The sequence below is a fragment of the Leuciscus leuciscus genome (assembly GCF_965113295.1).
Source record: "Leuciscus leuciscus genome assembly, chromosome: 1".
NCBI lineage: Eukaryota > Metazoa > Chordata > Actinopteri > Cypriniformes > Leuciscidae > Leuciscus > Leuciscus leuciscus.
The window spans coordinates 14,886,756-14,907,822 of record NC_138725.1 but is presented as its reverse complement, the minus strand read 5'-3'; the positions used below and the strand labels follow the sequence as shown (position 1 = coordinate 14,907,822).

The 21,067-nt window shown below is 38.0% G+C and overlaps 3 protein-coding genes across 4 annotated transcripts in view; all 3 read left to right on the top strand.

The window, feature by feature from the left end:
- LOC309501356 (uncharacterized protein) overlaps window positions 1–10,413 on the top strand; it is a 193,756-nt gene extending 183,343 nt beyond the window's left edge. Inside the window, exons 3-5 of the mRNA XM_082173406.1 lie at window positions 6,483–8,016; window positions 9,917–10,013; window positions 10,288–10,413. Coding sequence (XP_082029532.1) covers window positions 6,959–8,016; window positions 9,917–9,986 — 1,128 coding nt within the window. The 5' untranslated portion in view covers window positions 6,483–6,958 and the 3' untranslated portion in view covers window positions 9,987–10,013; window positions 10,288–10,413. The remainder of the gene's footprint in view (window positions 1–6,482; window positions 8,017–9,916; window positions 10,014–10,287) is intronic.
- Window positions 2,231–21,067, top strand: part of LOC309499174 (uncharacterized protein) — a 151,892-nt gene continuing 133,055 nt past the window's right edge. Inside the window, exons 1-2 of one of the 2 annotated variants that reach the window (XM_082170326.1) lie at window positions 2,231–2,311; window positions 2,345–2,567. In XM_082170326.1, coding sequence (XP_082026452.1) covers window positions 2,510–2,567 — 58 coding nt within the window. In that variant the 5' untranslated portion in view covers window positions 2,231–2,311; window positions 2,345–2,509. The other variant, XM_082170325.1, reaches the window with a different exon arrangement.
- LOC309481813 (uncharacterized protein) lies at window positions 17,473–19,629 on the top strand. Its single transcript, XM_082146914.1, has 3 exons — window positions 17,473–17,824; window positions 18,913–19,245; window positions 19,335–19,629. The coding sequence occupies exons 1-3, from the start codon at window positions 17,764–17,766 to the stop codon at window positions 19,589–19,591; spliced, it is 651 nt and encodes a 216-aa protein (XP_082003040.1). The 5' UTR covers window positions 17,473–17,763; the 3' UTR covers window positions 19,592–19,629.

Below are 21,067 nucleotides of genomic sequence, written 5' to 3'. Positions count from 1 at the left end.
ACAGGTTATCTCCCTGTCGGCCCTGCCGGTATCTGAGGAGGAAGGGGACGCAGGCTTCCTTTGCCCGGTCAGGGCGTTAAGAGCCTATGTGTCTCGCTCATCTGTTTTCAGACAGACGGAGCAGCTCTTTGTTTTGTTCAGCGGACGTTCTAAGGGACTAGCTGCGTCAAAACAGAGTCTATCCAGATGGATAGTTGATGCTATAGCGCTAGCTTACACATGCAAGGGCCTGCAATGCCCGATAGGTGTCAAAGCGCACTCCACAAGAGGCATGGCCTCGTCGTGGGCTTGGTCCAGTGGGATTGCCTTGCAAGATATCTGTATGGCGGCAGGCTGGGCCTCCCCGTCTACATTTATAAGGTTTTTATAACCTCGAGGTTCCCGCTTTGCAAGCTAGGTTGCTCTCGGTTTAATTTTTCAGTATTGCCCACCCGATGCTATCGGCTCGGGATGCTGAAACTGCTAGAGCGTCGATCACTGATCGCCTATATACTTCTGTGGGCAGTACGTAAGTCCCCCATATTTACCAGTCCAGGCTGAGTTCGCCCTGGCTGTGTGGAACACTTGATATAACATGCTCTTATCAGAGCTCAATATTACAGGAATGATGCTATTCTAGCCCCTCTTCCTGGATTCTCTGTGAGTCCCTTGTGATTAGGCACTGTATGAGCCCCGGGCACCTGCCCTTGGGACTTTAGTGTTATGTCTCAAGCACGCACGGCGTTTTACATTGTGTTCCCCTAGCGTAAGATATCTTACGCAAGTACGAGAGACCTCTCGTAAGAGAACGTACTCTGTTACTAACGTAACCTCGGTTCTCTCTAGAAGAGGGAACGAGTACTTGCGTATCTTGCCGTGCATGCGTCATGTTCTGATTCGCTTCAGCGATGAAAAACTGACCAAACCAGCCTCTCTGGGCCGTATTTATAGCCCTGGCCCCACCCGATTTCGGCGGGACATGACGTAATGGGCGCGAAGCGCCCTCATTGGTTCTGACGTCATGAGGAGCCTCTATCGATAGGCTGGTGCAGTTGCCGCAGAGCAGCCAATGGGCGCGCGAGCTGTCTCGCCCATGTCTGCATGCTGCTGCAATGCGTTTTACATTATTGCAAAATTAAGGATAATTTTTGGCTTCAATATCTCGAGGAAAAGAGGTTTTCCCCTAGCGTAAGATATCTTACGCAAGTACTCGTTCCCTCTTCTAGAGAGAACCGAGGTTACGTTAGTAACCGAGTACGTTTTCACCTCATTTATTATGCTGATGTCTTCAGATCTCCTGTAAATTGACACTTAAAGCTCATTTCTTTGTTGTCAGCAGACTGTATTTGTTGCTCAAAAATATACGTTTATTTCTGTGTCCATACTTTCAACAATTTTTTTCTTTTTCTGACCATTGTTAATAGGGGCTGTTTACACCTGGCCACTTCATGCGTTTTCTCAGATCGCATAGCTATCTGATTTATCAAAATGATTCTATTTACACCTGGTCACATAAATGTGTTTTTGCGAAACGGATTTAAATCCAATCTTCAATTCCCGCGCTATATGCAGATTTAATGGAGTGCACGTCACCGAAAGCAACATATATGAGTTTCATTTTATTGATCATCAGCTAAAATTTCAAAATCAAAGACCACATAAGAGAGAGCGGCAACAGCCCTGGTAAGATCATTTCGTTTTTTAAGTATTTACTTTTAACGATGATGATTGTGTGTTAAGCGTCTACGACTTACTTTCACTTTGATTTGCGATAGTTTGCACGTTGGCTTAATGAATAGATGCTCAGCTTCTCATCTGCGGTGATGCATGTTCCATAGCGTCGTCATATCTGGCTATAACATTACATATAGCCTATAACACGCTCTCACACGTTTATTTTTTTAGCATATTTGGGAGGAGTACAATTTACATATGTGGTTTCAACAACCAGATGCTTTTACACTTGTCCAGTTTCGTCTGGAATGCGGCCCAGACCACCTCCTGAAGTGGTTTGAGCGATCGGATTCAAATCCGTCTCGAATGCGTTTCGGAGGACATTTACACCTGGTCTTTTCACGATCGGATAGCTATCCAATCTGAGAAAACGCATGAAGTGGCCAGGTGTAAACAGCCCCTGAGATGTTTATATTCTTTATCATTTCTATTTTTCTGTCTATATTGTAATGCAAAAAGCAGGAGAGTGTTCTGGTAAGCCATAACATAAGATATACATTTGCATCAGTTACTTTACTTCAGACAGACATAAATGCTTAGATGTGATATTTAGTATAAAAACAAATTCATGAACTGATATAATTTTTTTATTTTGTCAGTGAAGCTCCTCCCACATCAGTCACATCATCAGTGAAGCTCCTCCCACATCAGTCACATCATCAGTGAAGCTCCTCCCACTGTAATTCTCCAATAAATGCTGTAAATTCCCATCAGCTACAAGTGAAGACGAGCATCAGAGCATCAGGAAGAGCTGAAATCTGCAAAGACTGAGTTTATTAAAGAGGACAGAGAGAACATGAGTGATCCAGAACCCTGCAGAATGAAACACACTGAAGATCCTGAAGAACAAAGAGGTTGGTGTTTATTCTTCATTCATTCATGATGCTGAAGAACATTCATGTTAGAAACATTCAAGCACATTTAGATAAACAGTTCAACTATGAAACGGTACAGAATGTTTTTTGTTTGTTTTCAACAAATGGTCAGTAAAGGGAGGTTTGAGACATTTGTATATTGATTGTCAACATCAGATCAAGCTAAATACTATTTTATGTTTTATTTGACATTTATTTTATATCTGGTTCCCAATTTGCAACAACATTACCAGAATTTTAGTCATTTTCAACATAGTTTACACTTTTTTTTTGGAATAATCAGTAAACACCAAGTTACTGATAAAATTGTGTTAGAAGTTATAGTGTTACTATCTGAAATCTCAGCTTTGTCCATAGAACAGTTAAGCATGCAGAAGCTTGGATTCCTTTCTATGTATGTAATGCACATCTGTTATCCATTACTGCGGACTGCAGTGTTTCGCTAGAGGAGAGCAACCTATTATAAGCATTATATAGCCTTCTGGACCACAAGGCACAGAAGGATATCTAGCCGGATATTGACCATTTATAGGTTTGTTATACAATGTATATGATGTCATATATGGTTTGATTGGCTAAAGCCAAATACTCCCTTCATATTCTTGCTATATATTCATATTTAGAGTTTTGTGAGTTTGAGCTACACTCCACCAGTGCTTGTTAATTGTTCATTCATATGCCTGATTCAAGACGAAGACCAAATGCATTTTCGTGTTGGAATTTTTCATTTCTAACAAATTGTATTTGTCAAATATCATACAAGTTATTCATAGTTATAGAGATTCTTCTTACAGTAACTTTGGTAACAGGATTGATGGATACAGTCAATGCAGTTTGTGTAAAAACTGAGACAATGGATTGAGATTATTTCCTTGTCCTCCCATCATGCAGTAGAAAGAGCCCAGATGATGTCACTTTCTGGGTGTCACAGTTTTGAGTAGGGCTGCACAATATATTGAATATCGAAATATCGCAAAGTAGGGCAAATAATCGAATTGCGATTTTTATTATTAGTTTTTTTTACCAATATTGTGATTTAATATGCGTTTACTTTTTAAGTTCTTTATCTTCTGTATTATTCGACAAAGACAAGCAATAAATCATTGTATAGTAGGGATGGGAATCTTTAGGCACCTCATGATCTACTATTTTTCTTAATTAATCTTATTATCATTATTTAATTACATGTGTTATACGTATTTTTAAAAACAATTATTAAATGAACATGTTAAGAATTTTAAACAGGCTATAAAAAACTAATATAGCTTCAAAATACAAAAGCTAGTAAATAACAAAGAGAAAAAAAAAGAAAAAAAAGTGTCACATGACCAGAGTGTAATCGCAGCTTTTTCGCGTTTCATCATATTGCGATATTATCACAAATGCAATTAATCGTTCAGCCCTATCACAGAGGTATATATCGTGATATGCGTATCGAAACGGCTTGTAATAACTGGGGTCATGAACTAAAGACAAAGAGAAAATCACTCACTGCTCGGCTGAATAACTTTTGTAGCTTTAATAAGAATCAGAATTAATAAGCCGTGTTTTATTTTTACATTTGATTATTCAGTTTCTGTTGTTAAATAACCCTAATGTAGGATAAGCTGAAACTATTATTAGGGGTTAACAGTTTAGGACCCAAGGACCAGATATTTGAGAGAAGACCCGGAGTCAGAATTATAATAAATTGAAGAAAAGTTTTACTGAAGATAGTTTGCAGTTTCATCAGCAGAAGTTCAGCTTCAAGACTCACACAGGAATTTGTAGGCCGTCCCGCTTACAGTTACACAGATCACAGCAGTTACACACACACACACACACACAGCAGTTATACCATTTCCAAGGTCTAAGCTACGTCATTGCTTACACGTTGAATGATTCTGATTGGCTAAGAAATAGATAAAAATAGTAATTTTCCACACATATACAGATAGACTGAAGCATATCTCCATAGATTATGCAGCTGACACTCAGACCCTGAAGTTAGGCACGTCGTGACCTTCCAGGTCGGGGATTTGGGTTGCTGGGAGCCAACATGTCCCGAACAACAACACAGTCGAACTCCAATTAATGCCAGTGGTTCCTTAACCTGTAAGCAAGAAGACTAACACACACACCGACACACAGCTTTTCCAAGGTTGGATTTGGCCAGGCTCTAACTATAAACAAGAGTCTCGTCTCAAAACATCAAGATAACAAGTTCTTTCTCTCAGGATAGGACACTTTAGTCTAAATGGAAAGTAAGGCTTTAACTGAGAAATGGTCCCTTAAACTATAGACTTCAGTGACCCCTATGTGTTTTAACACGTTGAAGACCTTTCTTAAACACAAAACATGTCCCTATTTCATTTCTGGAAGCCGGGATAAATGAGCAAGCACTGTTACTGCATGCAAATACAGACATTAGAGAATACATGAAAAGAACATTTCAGTAATCACACTGGTAACTTCTATAACAAAGTAAAATCCTCACAGAAGTCATTCAACTTGTTTGATATTTAGAAGGAAAAAATATTGATGAATACCTTGATTATAATCACTCATTACATATACACTGAAGCAGCAGTGTTTAGCTAGCCTGGCAAGCAAGACCTACATCAAGATGTTGGGTCTGGCAACTCACCATAGACACGCTCACTCCGAGGGGCGGGATAAACGGCTGTCTTTCAAATTCCCTCTGCACACAATAGGACAGCGCTTCAACCAACCAGAGCGCTTTCCCAACAGCGGAGCTAGTTGATCGATTCAACTTTTGCCATATCTGGCCGGCAAAACTACGAACACATCTTCCTTTTTTTAAGAATGACTTCAGTGCCGTTCTATGCTCTTTTCTCAAAGAAAAACTTAACTCCAAGTCCTCCAGAGTCGCGGACAAAGCCGATTCGAAAGATGTTCGCCAGCAGCAGCCGTCATTCTTTGTTTTCAAGTGGCAGGTAACCGTCACAAGTTCACTCTGTCGTCATATGTTAAGCCCGCCCCGCCTACTCTATACACGATGTGATTGGCCTGACCCAATTTAGGTTTTTGCAGCTCGAAAGTCAATGGAGAGTTGCTAGACTGCCCTGGCTGCAAAATACATTTTGCTGCCGCTAGGGTGCGTCTAGATTTCTAGGCTAGTGTTTTGGTGTTTTTTCCTCAGTTTTTGAAAGGAGGAAAATCATGTCAGGAGTAACAGGGTTGAGTGAAACATGTAGGACACAGATAAAGATAATAACATAGTTAATTTAAATCTAGTTAAAGCTGCGGTCACTCTACACTTTGAGCTTGTGAAGTTTCTACAGACACTGCGACGGTCGTGAAATGACGTCATATTCTGCGGCAGCTTTTATACAAACACAAGTTCAACATATAACAAATAATAATAATAAATAAAAAATAAACAGTCCACTCCACTTGAATGCTGAACGTTTCTGTTATTTCTCACAGGGTAATTCACTTGAGCTTGTGTTTCTGGTGTCCCACTTTCACATGCGCATGAATGGAAGTCAGTGAAGGAAAAGTCTAGTGTGAACGGCCATTAATAATTAAAGTTTTAGTAAAATAAATATCAATCTCAAAGTTGGTGACAAAATTTGTATATTTTTATGTTAATATCATGTTAGATAATTGTAATTTATCAAAAATATTTAATAGTTTTTGCAAAAGAAACATGGGATTCGTGCCTATAATGTTTTAAAAATAATATTTGCATTTTACTCATTAATGGAAAGTTTCAAGGACATATAATCAATTTATAAAAGGCATCAAATTATCATAATATTTTATAGCAGTTGTTTACTTTCTACTATTACATCAGGGTTCAATTTCATGTCCTTTCACATTATATTTCTCTTTTAATTATGTTAATGTACTGAAAATGAAAAGTAATATTTATTTTTTCTTTGATGTCAGACCTGATGGAAGAGAGCGAGGAGAGTGAAGAACTGAGTGAAGTGAAGGAGGAGAGAGAAGAACTGAGTGAAGTGGAGGAGGAACATCATGTCAAACCTGGAGGAAAACCTTTGAGTCGCTCAGAGACAAAAAATACATTTTTAAAGAAAAGAAGAGCCAAGAAATCTTTCACCTGCACTCAGTGTGGAAAGAGTTTATCAAGCAAACAAAGTCTTGAGCGTCACATGAGGATCCACACCGGAGAGAAGCCGTTCACATGTGATCAGTGTGGAAAGAGTTTCAATATCAAACATGATCTTGATGTTCACATGAGAGTTCACACCGGAGAGAAGCCGTTTAAGTGTGATCAATGTGGGAAAGATTTCAGTCAATCTTCACACCATAAATTACACATGAGGATCCACACTGGAGAGAAGCCATTCATGTGTGATCAGTGTGAAAAGTGATTCTCAAACAAACAAAGTCTTAAGATTCACATGAGGATCCACACCGGAGAGAAGCCGTACACATGTGATCAATGCAGCAAAACATTTCTCAGTGCATCACACCTGAAGACACACCTGATAGTTCATACAAAGGAGAAGCCGCATCCATGTTCTGTGTGTGGAAAGAGTTTTTCACTGCTCCATACTTTACAGAATCATGAGAAAATACATACTGGTGTGAGAGAGTACATGTGCTTTGAGTGTGAGAAGACTTTTACTAGAGCGGACAGTCTAAAACAGCACCAGAGAATTCACACTGGAGAAAAACCTTACAAATGTTCACACTGTGACAAGAGATTCAGTCAGTCAGCAAATCTGAAAACACATGAGATGATCCACACTGGAGAAAAACCTTACAAATGTTCACACTGTGACAAGAGATTCAGTCAGTCAGCAGATAAAAAACAACACGAGAGGATCCACACTGGAGAGAAACCATTCCCTTGTGATCAATGTGGGAAGAGTTTCTCAAACAAAAACAGTCTTAATCTTCACATGAGGTTCCACACTGGAGAGAAGCCATTCATGTGTGATCAGTGTGAAAAGAGATTCTCAAACAAACAACATCTTGAGTGCCACATTAGAGTTCACACCGGAGTGAAGCCGTTCACATGTGATCAATGCGGCAAAACATTTGCCTGTGCATCAAACCTGAAGAAACACCTGACAGTTCATACGAAGGAGAAGCCACATTCATGTTCTGTGTGTGGAAAAAGTTTTTCACTGCTGCATGCTTTACATGCACATGAGAAAATTCACACTGGTGTGAAAGAGTACATGTGCTTTGAGTGTGAGAAGACTTTTACTAGAGCGGACAGTTTAAAACTGCACCAGAGAATTCACACTGGAGAAAAACCATACAAGTGTTCACACTGTGACAAGAGATTCAGTCACTCATCATCTCTGAAAACACATGAGAGGATCCACACTGGAGAGAAGCCGCACACATGTGATCAGTGTGGGAAGATTTTCACTAATAAAACTCGCCTGAAGCGACACATGAAGATCCATGCAGTGGAGAAACCACATCACCGCAGTCAGAGATCACGGTAGGGGTGCACGATATTGACAAAATGTGATATTGTGATATCGATATTAATTTTGATATTTTTAATATGATAATAATATTAAAATTATAATAAAATATATATAATATGTAATATTAAATAATATTTCATATGTAAAATTACAAAAGTAATGGGAAAAAGCATCAAAATAGATTCATAACAAATAAAACAAGTTTTCTTACAACACAAGGTTTATTTCAACTGACAGTCATAATGGACTGGTACAACATGAATAAATACATAATAACCATGTCTACAGAACAGGACATGTTTTACTGGTAGAGGTTTGGCCGTATGGAAGGGGCTGTTTACACCTGGACACTTCATGCGTTTTCTGTGATTGGATAGCTATCCGATCGTGAAAAGACCAGGTGTAAGTGCCCTCCGAGACACATTCGAGGCGGATTTGAATCCGATCACACTCAAACCACTTCAGGAGGAGCTCTGGGCCGCATTCCAGACGAAACTGGACAAGTGTAAATGCATCTGGTTGTTGACGGCGATTAGCTTTGAGCGAGAAGCAACTCTAGAGTCATATTGAGAGAAACAAAGTGTCTCCCCTTTTCTTTCTGACCACTGTGGGAAATCTGTAGCATGAAAAGATAACTCTTAACTCTCCAAGCGACAATTTTTTTGAGAGGTGCATGTCGGACAGGACGCATATTGGGCAACGTGATATTGCGATAACGATATTGAGTCGATATATCGTGCACCCCTAGATCATGGCAAGTAGTTTATTTTAATGTGCTGAGCAACAAAGTCTCTTCTGTGTAAGTTAGACACACATCACCCTATAGCCAAATCTCTCCTCTCCACCTATAGCCGGTGTGTGGTGAGCACAGGACACTTTGTTGTTTGATTGATATCTGTTAACTCGTGTTCAACCAACAGGAATGTCTAATTTGTCAATTCAGATCAATGCAAAAAAACAAATTCGCTTTCTGACAGTAGGTGGCGCTCATGTAAAGCAGAAATAAAGCACTATACGGGGCTCTAGACTGCGAGTAAATGGTCACATTTTGCAACCTTTTTTAAAGGGGTGGTAAAACACCTTTTTTCGAAGGCTTGATTGTGTTTGTGGGGTGCACTGTAACTGCGTTCATGCTTCGTTTTTAAAAATCTGCATTATTTTTCACAAAGTTAACCATTATTCTACACTGCTCTGTCCCTCCTTGTAAAACCGGTCGGATGATGAAAAATGTAGGAAAACTTATACTTGGCAAACCAACATATTTATTTAAAAATGTACTATAAACAGTAGATGGCGGCAGAGGACTGCTTATTGACTTAGGAGTCATTTCCACTCCATAATAGTTTTTTCTAGGACTGCCACTAACGACTATTTTTGTATTGATTAATCTATTGACTAATTCAGTAAAAATAAGTAAAAACAATAATAAGTCTGAGAAAGTCAGCATGTTCTGAATGTCAATATATCCACATGTTCTGGGCTTCTGTTCAGCACAGCTAGATGGAAAAAATAAACAGGACTTCAGTAGTGAAACACCAAATGAAATTCAAACTTCTATTAAATCCTTTTTTAAAGCAAAAGTAAAGTAGGACTGCAGCTATTGATTATTTTAGTAATGAAGTATTTTGCCAATTATTCCACCGATAAATCGAGTAATCGAACAAAAATGTGGTAATAAAGATAGATCCAAGTGAAACAACAGCCATTAAAATACAAATATATAATAACAAGCAATAATTGGTTCAAATAAAGTATCAAAGTAAGTAATCATTTGGGTTGTATTGAACAACACTGTTAGGTTACATGATCAAGATCACAATTTTTCTTAACATGTGATTAGCCTTAGTACTTGAAATATTGATTATTCCTCTCGCATCATGTCTGTAAGAAATTAAACTTGTTTGTTTTTAGCAGAACTGCCAGAAAGCATCTGGAAGGAGAGGACAGAGAGAACGCCAGTGATCCAGAACCTGCAGAATGAAACATCAAGATACTGAAGAACAAAGAGGTTGGTGTTTATTCTTGATTCCTCAGTCATTCTTCATGATGAAGAACATGCTGATGCTCACCAGATTTACATTGTTTCATGACCAAACTAGTGACTTATAACACAAATCATCTTCATGACATTAAAATAGATCATAATCGTGCACAGCCGTTGTCCACCAGATTTGATGAGATTAAAATGACTATTGAACTCAGTGATCTTGACTTTGAGCTTCACTTTTCATTTTACGTTTGTCTCTCATTTGAAATCTCACTTGATTTAATGTTTCTTTTAGACCTGATGGACGTGAACGAGAAAGCAAAAACAGAAGTCTAAAAAACTCTTCACATGTAAATCAATTCTGAAGATTCACATGAGGATCCACAGTGGAAAGAAACTTTACACATGTGATCAATGCGGGAAGAGTTTCACTCGGGCCTTCGTTCTGAAATCACTTCTGCCTTCTCATTCAGAAGAAGAGCACCAGAAAAATTACACCGGAAAAACACTTTCATGTTCAGGGAGCTGAAGAAGAGGCCGTAACACTTTCAACAGAGACATGAATCTGAAATTGATTGTAACTAAAAATATATAATGAAGGTTGAAAAGTTACATAGTGTTGCTTTAACGTCGTGCGGGAAACTGCTAAAATAAAGAAGTGAGACTAACAGTAATTCTCTCGTGTGCAAAAGTAGCCAATAAACTGTTCAGAGCAGATGTGTGTTGAGACAGTGTGTTCACAGTATATGCACTTCTCACACGTTTCACACACACTTAAAGCAACACTTTAGTGTCACTATAGCAACCCTAGCAGGATTTAAACACTCATTTGATCAGATGACAGGAAGTTACCAACCAGAGGAGGAGCTGATAGTGTTTAAAGGAAAAACACTTTCATGTTCAGGGAGCTGAAGAAGAGGCCGTAACACTTTAAAACAGAGACATGAATCTGAAATTGATTGTAACTCGGTCATTGTTTGAGATCAGTCTCATTAGTTTAAATTTTTATAAGTTTTTGTACTTCAAGTTATGATTGATTAACCCCCTGGGGTCGGTGGTCTAGCCGGCGATACCAGCTCGCTTTTTTTTTACAATAAAATCAAAGTGTTGTGCTTTTTGCCAAATAAAGAAAAATAAACACGAAGCGAGTTCTGCCTTCTCTCTGTCAGTGAAGTCCAATCTGAAACGCGTCCGAAAATGAACAATAACTCAGCGAATACTCAGTCAAACAGGCATACAGACACACAGGCATGAAGCTTGAATTCTCTTCTTTTAAACAAAGTAATTTATATCTATATCTAATTATTTTTAATGTGACCCCGCCCACGGAGAGCGCGCGCTATTCAAACGCAAATGACTGAGGCAATCCACGCAAACCTGTGAATGCCCACATATCAGCTCGAGAAAACACAAGTTTATTCAGATCATTACTTGTTTACACGTCTCGCAGCGCTGTGAGGAATAATAATAATGGAAAATGTACCTCAGAAGTGCGGGTATTTCGAGGAGCAAGGATCCGACTGAGCTGAGGAATACTGTAGTAAGTTTTTTTCCTTCTCAAGTGAATCGCGTTTCTGTGAATGAATGAATGGCAGAGATGCGCGCTGTTTACCACAGCTCGCAAAAAGACAGTTTAAATTTAAATTGCGTTTCTGTGTGTGAATGAATGATGATGTTTTAGCAAACTGTATTGCTATACTGAGATGAGTAAAAATCGACTGAAATATGTTGAAATAAAATGTAGGCTATTTGTATAAGCAACGTATTCAACTGCAAATTAACATTTATATGCCCTAATATTTGATAAAAACAACATTACAGTCAGGCGAAATATGAAAGACAACATTTTGTTGACTAGATTTGGGTACAGTTTTTACTGTAGAATATACTGCCACATCAAATAAGCTTTTGCTTAGCAATTTCTGCTCATATGTTTTATATATATATAAAATACTATTTTTGTCAAAAATAAAGTCATCAACTAAGATGTTAGCTGTTCCAATGTTGGCTATATTCAAACTAATGAATACATATGATAAAATGTAGGCCTATAATATTTTTTTTTTACAAAGAAAGAGTACACTTGAAATATTGTTGAAATTGTAATTATTGTTGTAATTGTAACCTTTTTAATAAAATAGCCAAACACATTTACAAGATAGATGTAAGCAAAATCTTAAATGGTCAATATAAGTCTTCTTCTAAATATATCTTTTGTCCTTGCATTGTGGCTCAGTCAGTGTCACACCTGAATGAATGGCTAATTATGCAGAGTGGGTGGGACATTGTATTCTAAGGTGTAAACCACTCCTCGTTCACGCCCCCCTCGCATATTGGCTTTCCAAGCAAAACCTGTTTTACACAATTTAAATCAATGTATTGTTTTTTGTGAACGATAAAGCAAGACTATTTTCACATAATTTTGAAGCCAGAACTCGAAGCGACAACATCCATTTGTCAAAAGTCTTGTGGACACATATTTAGTATGAGTTTTGTGGTCTTATTTCAGCAACTTTCATTTTTATTTTTTCAAATAACCATGCTGTAACGGTCACAAGCTGGAGTGCCCATGAGAGCCGCCAGAGGGCACTCCACACCAGACTATCTTGTTCACTCAGACTACATTTCCCATAACTCACTGCCTGGACTCATCACTGATTGTATTCACCTGTATCTCATTCACCTGTATCTCATCACCTTGTTAGTTTCAGCCTATTTATTCCTTGTTCATTCATTCAATCATTGCGAAGTTTTGTTTAGTGTCACACTGCAACTCTGAGCGTTTTCCTGGTTTTCTTGTTTATTGGTTTTCGGATTTCTTGCCTGTTCCTTGGATTACTCTCTTGCCTCTGACCCCTGCCTGTCTTGTTTTGTTTGTCTGGACTGTCTACCTGTGTTTTGACCCATTGCCTGTTTATTGGATTACGTGTCTGGATTGCCCCTTAATAAAGCTGCATTTGGATCCTCTACCCTCGTGTCTCAGAGCGGTTCGTGACACATGCATAAACATTATTCTCTTAAAAATACAAACCATCTACATTCATGTTGCTCACATATTATGGTAGCCCTGTTTGTGCTATATAGAGTGAATTTACACCTTTGCCATTATCATGTTTATAAATAACTGAAAAAAGCGCAAATGTCAGGGCATGTCAAAACATCCCAAGGGCCCCAAAAACCCCAGAGGGTTAAACTCATTATAATTTTATCAACAGCTTGTTGTTATTGCCCAATTTTATTGTCTGCAGATTCTTCTTGCTTCAGGAATAATTCCATAATTTTCAGTTCTGAAAGCCAACTAATACGTTTGCTTCAGGGGCTTCCCAGCAAACACAGAACGTTCCCCTAACATTGGTATTTGGTTCCTGCTTGGTTATTGTTTTGGGAACTAAATAATAATGTTCTAGGAATGCTCTTTTTATTTTTTTGCAACAATAAAATAATGTTCCCAAAACGTTGCAGGATAGTTATTTTTAACAACATATATATTTTTTTATATTAACATAGAAATAATTACCAAATATAGAACGTTCCCCAATGGTTATTGTTTATATAAATATGTAAACTAACTTAACAGTTAAAACGCTGCAGATGTTTTTGTATAGTGAAACTAGTTTATGCAGTATTTAATAAAATGTACCTATTAGATAAATCAAAACAACCCTGGGTTTTAGGTACTATGAAAGTAGCTTGGCTTTAATCGGTGTTCGTCGCCATGGTATCTCGCGCTGCACGGCTAACCTGCTCCGGGGCAGGTTATGTTCTGGATTCAAGATCTCAGACTGAAGTTTGACCAATCAGCTGTGAGCAAAGAAACATATAGGTGACGTAACTAATTCCCAGCGTCTGTTCTCTGTTGCAGTGGCTTCACCTTTTCTCCCAAATCCTCTGGACATCTCCGCGCAAATTGTTAGACGAGCACTTAGTAGAGAAAGAGTTTTTAGGGACAGACAAAATCCATTTGACTTTCCTGATTCTTACTTGTATGAAAGATACAGATTTTCCACGGAAGGAATGTCTGGAAGCTTCAGTACCAAGAAAAATTCCTTGTGGGTGCAAGCACACTTGGCAATAAAGCTCTTTCTGATTCTGATTCTGATTCTGATTCTTATCTTTGTGAACTTCTTGAGCCGCACATAACAAATGTGACTCGTCGAAGCCATGGCCTTACTGTACCGCAAATGGTATGTATTGCGTTGCATTTTTTTGCAAGTGGTACATACTTGTATGCAGTCGATGATGCAGAGGATCTAGGGGAAAACACGGTCTGTCGAACCATTCGCAAGGTGGTCCTCGCTCTGCAGGGGTACATAAATAGCTTCATTGTGTTCCCTGGACATTTATCGACCATGTCCATAAAAGAGGGCTTTTATAAAATTCCCGGTAAGATATCTTGATAGGGTGACATCACATGAACAAATTTAACCTTTCACACTCATTTTTTTTTCTTCTTCAAAAAAGCATATTTCACACTTAGAAATCTATTATACAATAGTCTGAGGTAGCTACCTGTTAAAGCCACACTAAGTAGAAATTGAGTTTTTGTCAAACAGCGACCCCTAGAGTCGCTGTGGAATACTTGCACTGTCGTAAATATATTATATTATAACGTTTTTACTAAATCACAAGTAAATAGTCTATAGTCTAGGCCTACTGTATAATTTAATTTGTGTTGTTTTTATTGGAATGTAAACATTACAAAATGCCAGATAACATCAATTAAGTTAAATGTACGTCGCATTATTTCATAACATTGGCCGTTATGATGTCATTAGACATGATTATTGCAATTTATCATAATAGTTTGCAAATTGTGCTCGTTTACACTATTTACAACCTCTAAGTTAGGCTTATTTATGATAATTATGTGAGCTATTGAAAGCTGTTCTCATGATAATCGCAGGAATCAATCAACAGCGTCGTCTGATATCCCTCAGGACTACGTTATACACCTCACAACACCTGAGTTCAGCTGGCAAACTAATTCGTGAGGCATAGCTATCTGATTTATCAAAACGATTCCATTTACACCTGGTCACATAAATGTATTTTTGCGAAACGGATTTAAATTCGATCTTCAATTCTCGCGCTATATGCAGATTTAATGGAGTGCACGTCACCGAGATATGAGCTGCATTTTATAGATCATCAGCTAAAATTTCAAAATCAAAGACCGCAATAAGAGAGAGCAGTAACAGCCCCTGGTAAGATCATTTCGTTTCTTTACTTTTAATGATGAAGATTGTGTGTTAAGCGTCTGCGACTTACTTTCACTTTGATTTGCGATAGTTTGCACGTTGGCTTGATGCAGTTGCTCATCTGCGGTGATGCGTGTTCCAGCGCGTCGTCATATCACACGCTCACACGTTTTTTTGTTTTGTTTTTTTTTGCATTTTTGGGAGGAGTACAATTTACATATGTGGTTTCAAAAACATATGCATTTACACTTGTCCAGTTTCGTCTGGAATGCGTCTCAGATCTCCTCCTGAAGTGGATTCAAATCCGTCTCAAATGCGTTTCGGAGGGCATTTAAACCTGGACTTTTCACGATCGGATAGCTATCCGATCTGAGAAAATGCATGAATTGTGGCCAGGTGTAAACAACCCCCATGACAAAAACATACGCACGAACGCCGAAAACAAATGCTGGTTGACCTCTCACGTCCAAATTTGACGAAGTGGTGGGGGAAGTGACGAATGCCGTAAAGCAGTCGAATTTTGTAGTTCTTTTTGTGCTCTTGTTACTACCCGAACCCTGAAGTTACATAGTGCCAGTAAAAGCGATACAGACCCTGTCAGGCTATGGCAGACGTGTCATTCAACCTATTGTAAGTCGATGTACCATCACAAGGATCTTGGAAATATATAATGAAGGTTGAAAAGTTACATAGTGTTGCTTTAACGTCGTGCGGGAAACTGCTAAAATAAAGAAGTGAGACTAACAGTAATTCTCTCGTGTGCAAAAGTAGCCAATAAACTGTTCAGAGCAGATGTGTGTTGAGACAGTGTGTTCACAGTATATGCACTTCTCACACGTTTCACACACACTTAAAGCAACACTTTAGTGTCACTATAGCAACTCTAGCAGGATTTAAACACTCATTTGATCAGATGACAGGAAGTTACCAACCAGAGGAGGAGCTGATAGTGTTTAAAGGAAAAACACTTTCATGTTCAGGGAGCTGAAGAAGAGGCCGTAACACTTTAAAACAGAGACATAAATCTGAAATTGATTGTAACTCGGTCATTGTTTGAGATCAGTCTCATTAGTTTAAATTTTTATACGTTTTTGTACTTCAAGTTATGATTGATTAACCCCCTGGGGTCGGTGGTGTCGCCGGCGATACCAGCTCGCTTTTTTTTTTTACAATAAAATCAAAGGGTTGTGCTTTTTGCCAAATAAAGAAAAATAAACACGAAGCGAGTTCTGCCTTCTCTCTGTCAGTGAAGTCCAATCTGAAACGCGTCCGAAAATGAACAATAACTCAGCGAATACTCAGTCAAACAGGCATACAGACACACAGGCATGAAGCTTGAATTCTCTTCTTTTAAACGAAGTAATTTATATCTATATCTAATTATTTTTAATGTGACCCCGCCCACGGAGAGCGCGCGCTATTCAAACGCAAATGACTGAGGCAATCCACGCAAACCTGTGAACGCCCACATATCAGCTCGAGAAAACACAAGTTTATTCAGATCATTACTTGTTTACACGTCTCGCAGCGCTGTGAGGAATAATAATAATGGAAAATGTACCTCAGAAGTGCGGGTATTTCGAGGAGCAAGGATCCGACTGAGCTGAGGAATACTGTAGTAAGTTTTTTTTCCTTCTCAAGTGAATCGCGTTTCTGTGAATGAATGAATGAATGGCAGAGATGCGCGCTGTTTACCACAGCTCGCAAAAAGACAGTTTAAATTTAAATTGCGTTTCTGTGTGTGAATGAATGATGATGTTTTAGCAAACTGTATTGCTATACTGAGATGAGTAAAAATCGACTGAAATATGTTGAAATAAAATATAGGCTATTTGTATAAGCAACGTATTCAACTGCAAATTAACATTTATATGCCCTAATATTTGATAAAAACAACATTACAGTCAGGCGAAATATGAAAGACAACATTTTGTTGACTAGATTTGGGTACAGTTTTTACTGTAGAATATACTGCCACATCAAATAAGCTTTTGCTTAGCAATTTCTGCTCATATGTTTTATATATATATAAAATACTATTTTTGTCAAAAATAAAGTCATCAACTAAGATGTTAGCTGTTCCAATGTTGGCTATATTCAAACTAATGAATACATATGATAAAATGTAGGCCTATAATAATTTTTTTGGGGGGAGGAGTACAATTTACATATGTAGTTTCAAAAACATATGCATTTACACTTGTCCAGTTTCGTCTGGAATGCGTCTCAGATCTCCTCCTGAAGTGGATTCAAATCCGTCTCAAATGCGTTTCGGAGGGCATTTAAACCTGGACTTTTCACGATCGGATAGCTATCCGATCTGAGAAAATGCATGAATTGTGGCCAGGTGTAAACAACCCCCATGACAAAAACATACGCACGAACGCCGAAAACAAATGCTGGTTGGCCTCTCACGTCCAAATTTGACGAAGTGGTGGGGGAAGTGACGAATGCCGTAAAGCAGTCGAATTTTGTAGTTCTTTTTGTGCTCTGGTTACTACCCGAACCCCGAAGTTACCCCGAAGAGCTGTAACTATATATATAATGAAGAGGAAGACTGACAGAAACACAAAATGGCTGATAAGTGTGATCTGTGTCTTCTGGGACTGATCATTCTCTCTTCACTTCTCACAGGTAAAGAAATCTGTATTTTCTCTAAAGACAATCGTAGGATTGAAAATAATCCAATATATTTGAAATGAACAAAGACGTTTGCTTTACTGTTTTCCACCCCCTCTTTCTACCACAATGACCATTTGTAGTTCCTAAAGGCACAGAGGGGCTGATAGTGATCACTGTAGGCCAAGATGTGTGTACTTCGGGGGTCGATGAATTGTCACACATTTAGTACCGTGGGGGAAGTTGTAATTATCTGATTGGTCAGTTTGAACGTCTCACATCTGGGTTTTAGTCACATGGTCAGGGAAAGGATAAAAGAAGATTGAAACTGTTGCTCTGTCTCTATTATTCTCTGGCTCCCTTTCTTGGGTCTCTCTCTCTGTCTCTCTCTCTCTCTCTCTCTCTCTCTCTCTCTCTCTCTCTCTCTCTCTCTCTCTCTCTCTGTCTCTCTGTCTCTCTCTCTCTGGTAACATTTTACAAAAATGCTGGGTACAATTAATGGTATAAGTTATTATCATCTCATACATTTATTTTGTAACTATTTTAATTATAACTATATAATCATAACCATCTGATGATATTAAAGGGATACTTCACTTTAAAATGAAAATTCTGTCATCATTTACTCACCCTCAAGTTGTTTCAAACCTGTATGAATTTCTTTCTTCTGCTGCACAGAAAGATAGATATTTTGAAGAATGTCAGTAACCAAACAGTTAACTGGAACTATTGACTTCCATAGTAGGAAAAAAAAAGTACTATGGAAGTCAATGGTTCCAGTTAACTGTTTGGTTACTGACATTCTTCAAAATATCTTCTTTTGTGTTCAGCAGAAGAAAGAAATTCATACAGGTTTGAAACAACTTGAGGGTGAGTAAATGATGACAGAATTTTCATTTTAAAGTGAAGTATCCCTTTAAGAGTGTGTCAGTGATTTGAACAGCTCTCTGATAAAGACTAATAGTTTATTCTGGAGAGTGTGTTGTTTGCTTCAAGTGAGGAAAAATACTATGATTGAAAACTTCTGCTTTTTATGCTGGTATATTTTATGTTTCATTTATTAACATATATCATAATGATCACTGAGATATACTGTGTTTCAGGTATCAGTGGAGTGGATGATCATGTGTTCATCAGTTCTGGTGAAAATGCTCGTCTGTCCTGTAATAATGCTCTTTCTGACTGCAAATCTACTGGATGGACCTACTCTAACAGATTCAGACCTTCAGCAGCAGTTGAACTGATTACTTTAGGGATAAAGAATAAAGACACAGAGAGACATGAGAGACTGAGTCTGGAGTCTGACTGCTCTCTGAACATCAAGAACGTCACAGAAGAAGATTATGGATCTTACACCTGTCAACAATGGATATATGTGAATGGAAACCACCAAAAACAAGATCCTGATGCACATGTTTTTCTGCATGTTCTTCATGGTGAGTTTAAGATTATGTGCTCAATTTAAAATTCTCCCTTTAAACTCAGATGATGATTGAAGAGTCTGTGATTTGTGTCTTGTGTTCAGTTTCAGTGTCTCCATCATCATCATCATCATCATCATCATCATCATCATCTTCATCCTCACAGACTGAGATCAGTCCAGGCCGCTCTGTGACTCTCTCCTGTCAGTTGTATTCATATTATACTGGACTCTCCTGTGATGATCGGGTTCGTTCTGGGAGAATTGAGCTGTTGTGGGTGAATCAGACTGGTGTTGATCTGAAGACAGACTCCAGATATTATCATCATCAGATCAATATCACTGTTTCATCATCACTCTGACAGAGTGGTATTTAACCCTCTGATTATCTTAATTTGGGACGACACTATAGTTATCTTTGGGGTCCCCAGACAATAACATTTAATTTTGTAACAGAATAATAGTTTTTTTTTTTTTTTTCAAATGTGATTTTACACTGTTTATTAATGTTTTTACTCAACATTTGTGCAGTTTTTGTAAGATTTATGATATATTTTAAATTTCTTTAAAAAATTGTTTTTTATTTAAATACGCTTTTTACAAAAAACAGCATTTTATGTAAAATTCACTTTATAAAAGACCCATATTTCTAACTTTCATTCATGGGGATAACATGGATAATTTCACATGGTTTAGTGTAAACTTTTTGCCCATATTTTGTAAAATGTAGTTTTAAAAGTAAAAAAACGATCATTTTAGCTACTAGATGGCTACAGAGCTCCACTATATGCTCCACAAGATTTTCCAGTTGGATTCATATCTAAATATTATGAAATAACAATTCTAACAATAAAAAGGTTTTTTGTACTGAAATTTTGTTTTTTCAAATAATGTTACATTATGATTAGAATCAAACCTGAAAATGATAAAAGTTGAAATTTTAGAGTTTAACATTTATTTCAATCATCTTTTTTTCATATAATTGTACAAATGTGATCTACACTTCAGTTACTAACTGTAACAGAACAGATATGTACAGTTAGATTATATAGTACAAATACATGACATGAACATTAAAAAGCAATGAATTGAACAGCATAAGTTAACAAATAAGCAAATAAAGCCAGCCACCTCCGTTTCTCATAACAAGCGCGGGTGAAGCTCCGGGTGTAGCGTTAGCTTCGTCCTGTCACTGGCCTGTAAATCGGGTTGGTCCGGTCGGAGATCCTTTATCGTTTTTTTTCTTCCAGCGAACGCCTTGTGAAAGGTTTTTATTTGTAAATCAATGACAGAATTTGGTTTAACTTCTGGCATTCTCTCTACGAAAATGATCAGCCTAGCAAGGTTTTGACGGAGTCGGAGTGACGGTGTCGCCCGCGCACTCGCACTCGCAGTAGTGGCAAAGAGCGTTGAGTTGAATGGCAGGTGACGAGAACCAATCAGATTGGATAAAATAACATGTATCCAATTCTGATTCGCCAGGGACGCAGCGACCTGCGTCCGGAGGAGAATCTTTCAGAAACCAATTAGAGACCAGCTTCAGGTCACATGCTGCCCGAAAATTTAAAGACTCCATAGACATCCATATGTCCGGCGTCCCTCTCACATGAAACCGCATGAAACTTATTGAAAAACATAATAAAGAAAATAGTTAACCGATTAAAGCCAGTTTTTATTAAATGCTGAGGCTCTTACTACTTACATTGTATGAGTAAACTATTTTATTTTTTTTATCATTTTTGTATACATGTATATTTCTGGAATTTTGATGGGGCGCCCTCTATTGACAAGCCGCTACTGCATAAGATCAATAATGAATGTGTACATATTGTGAATGA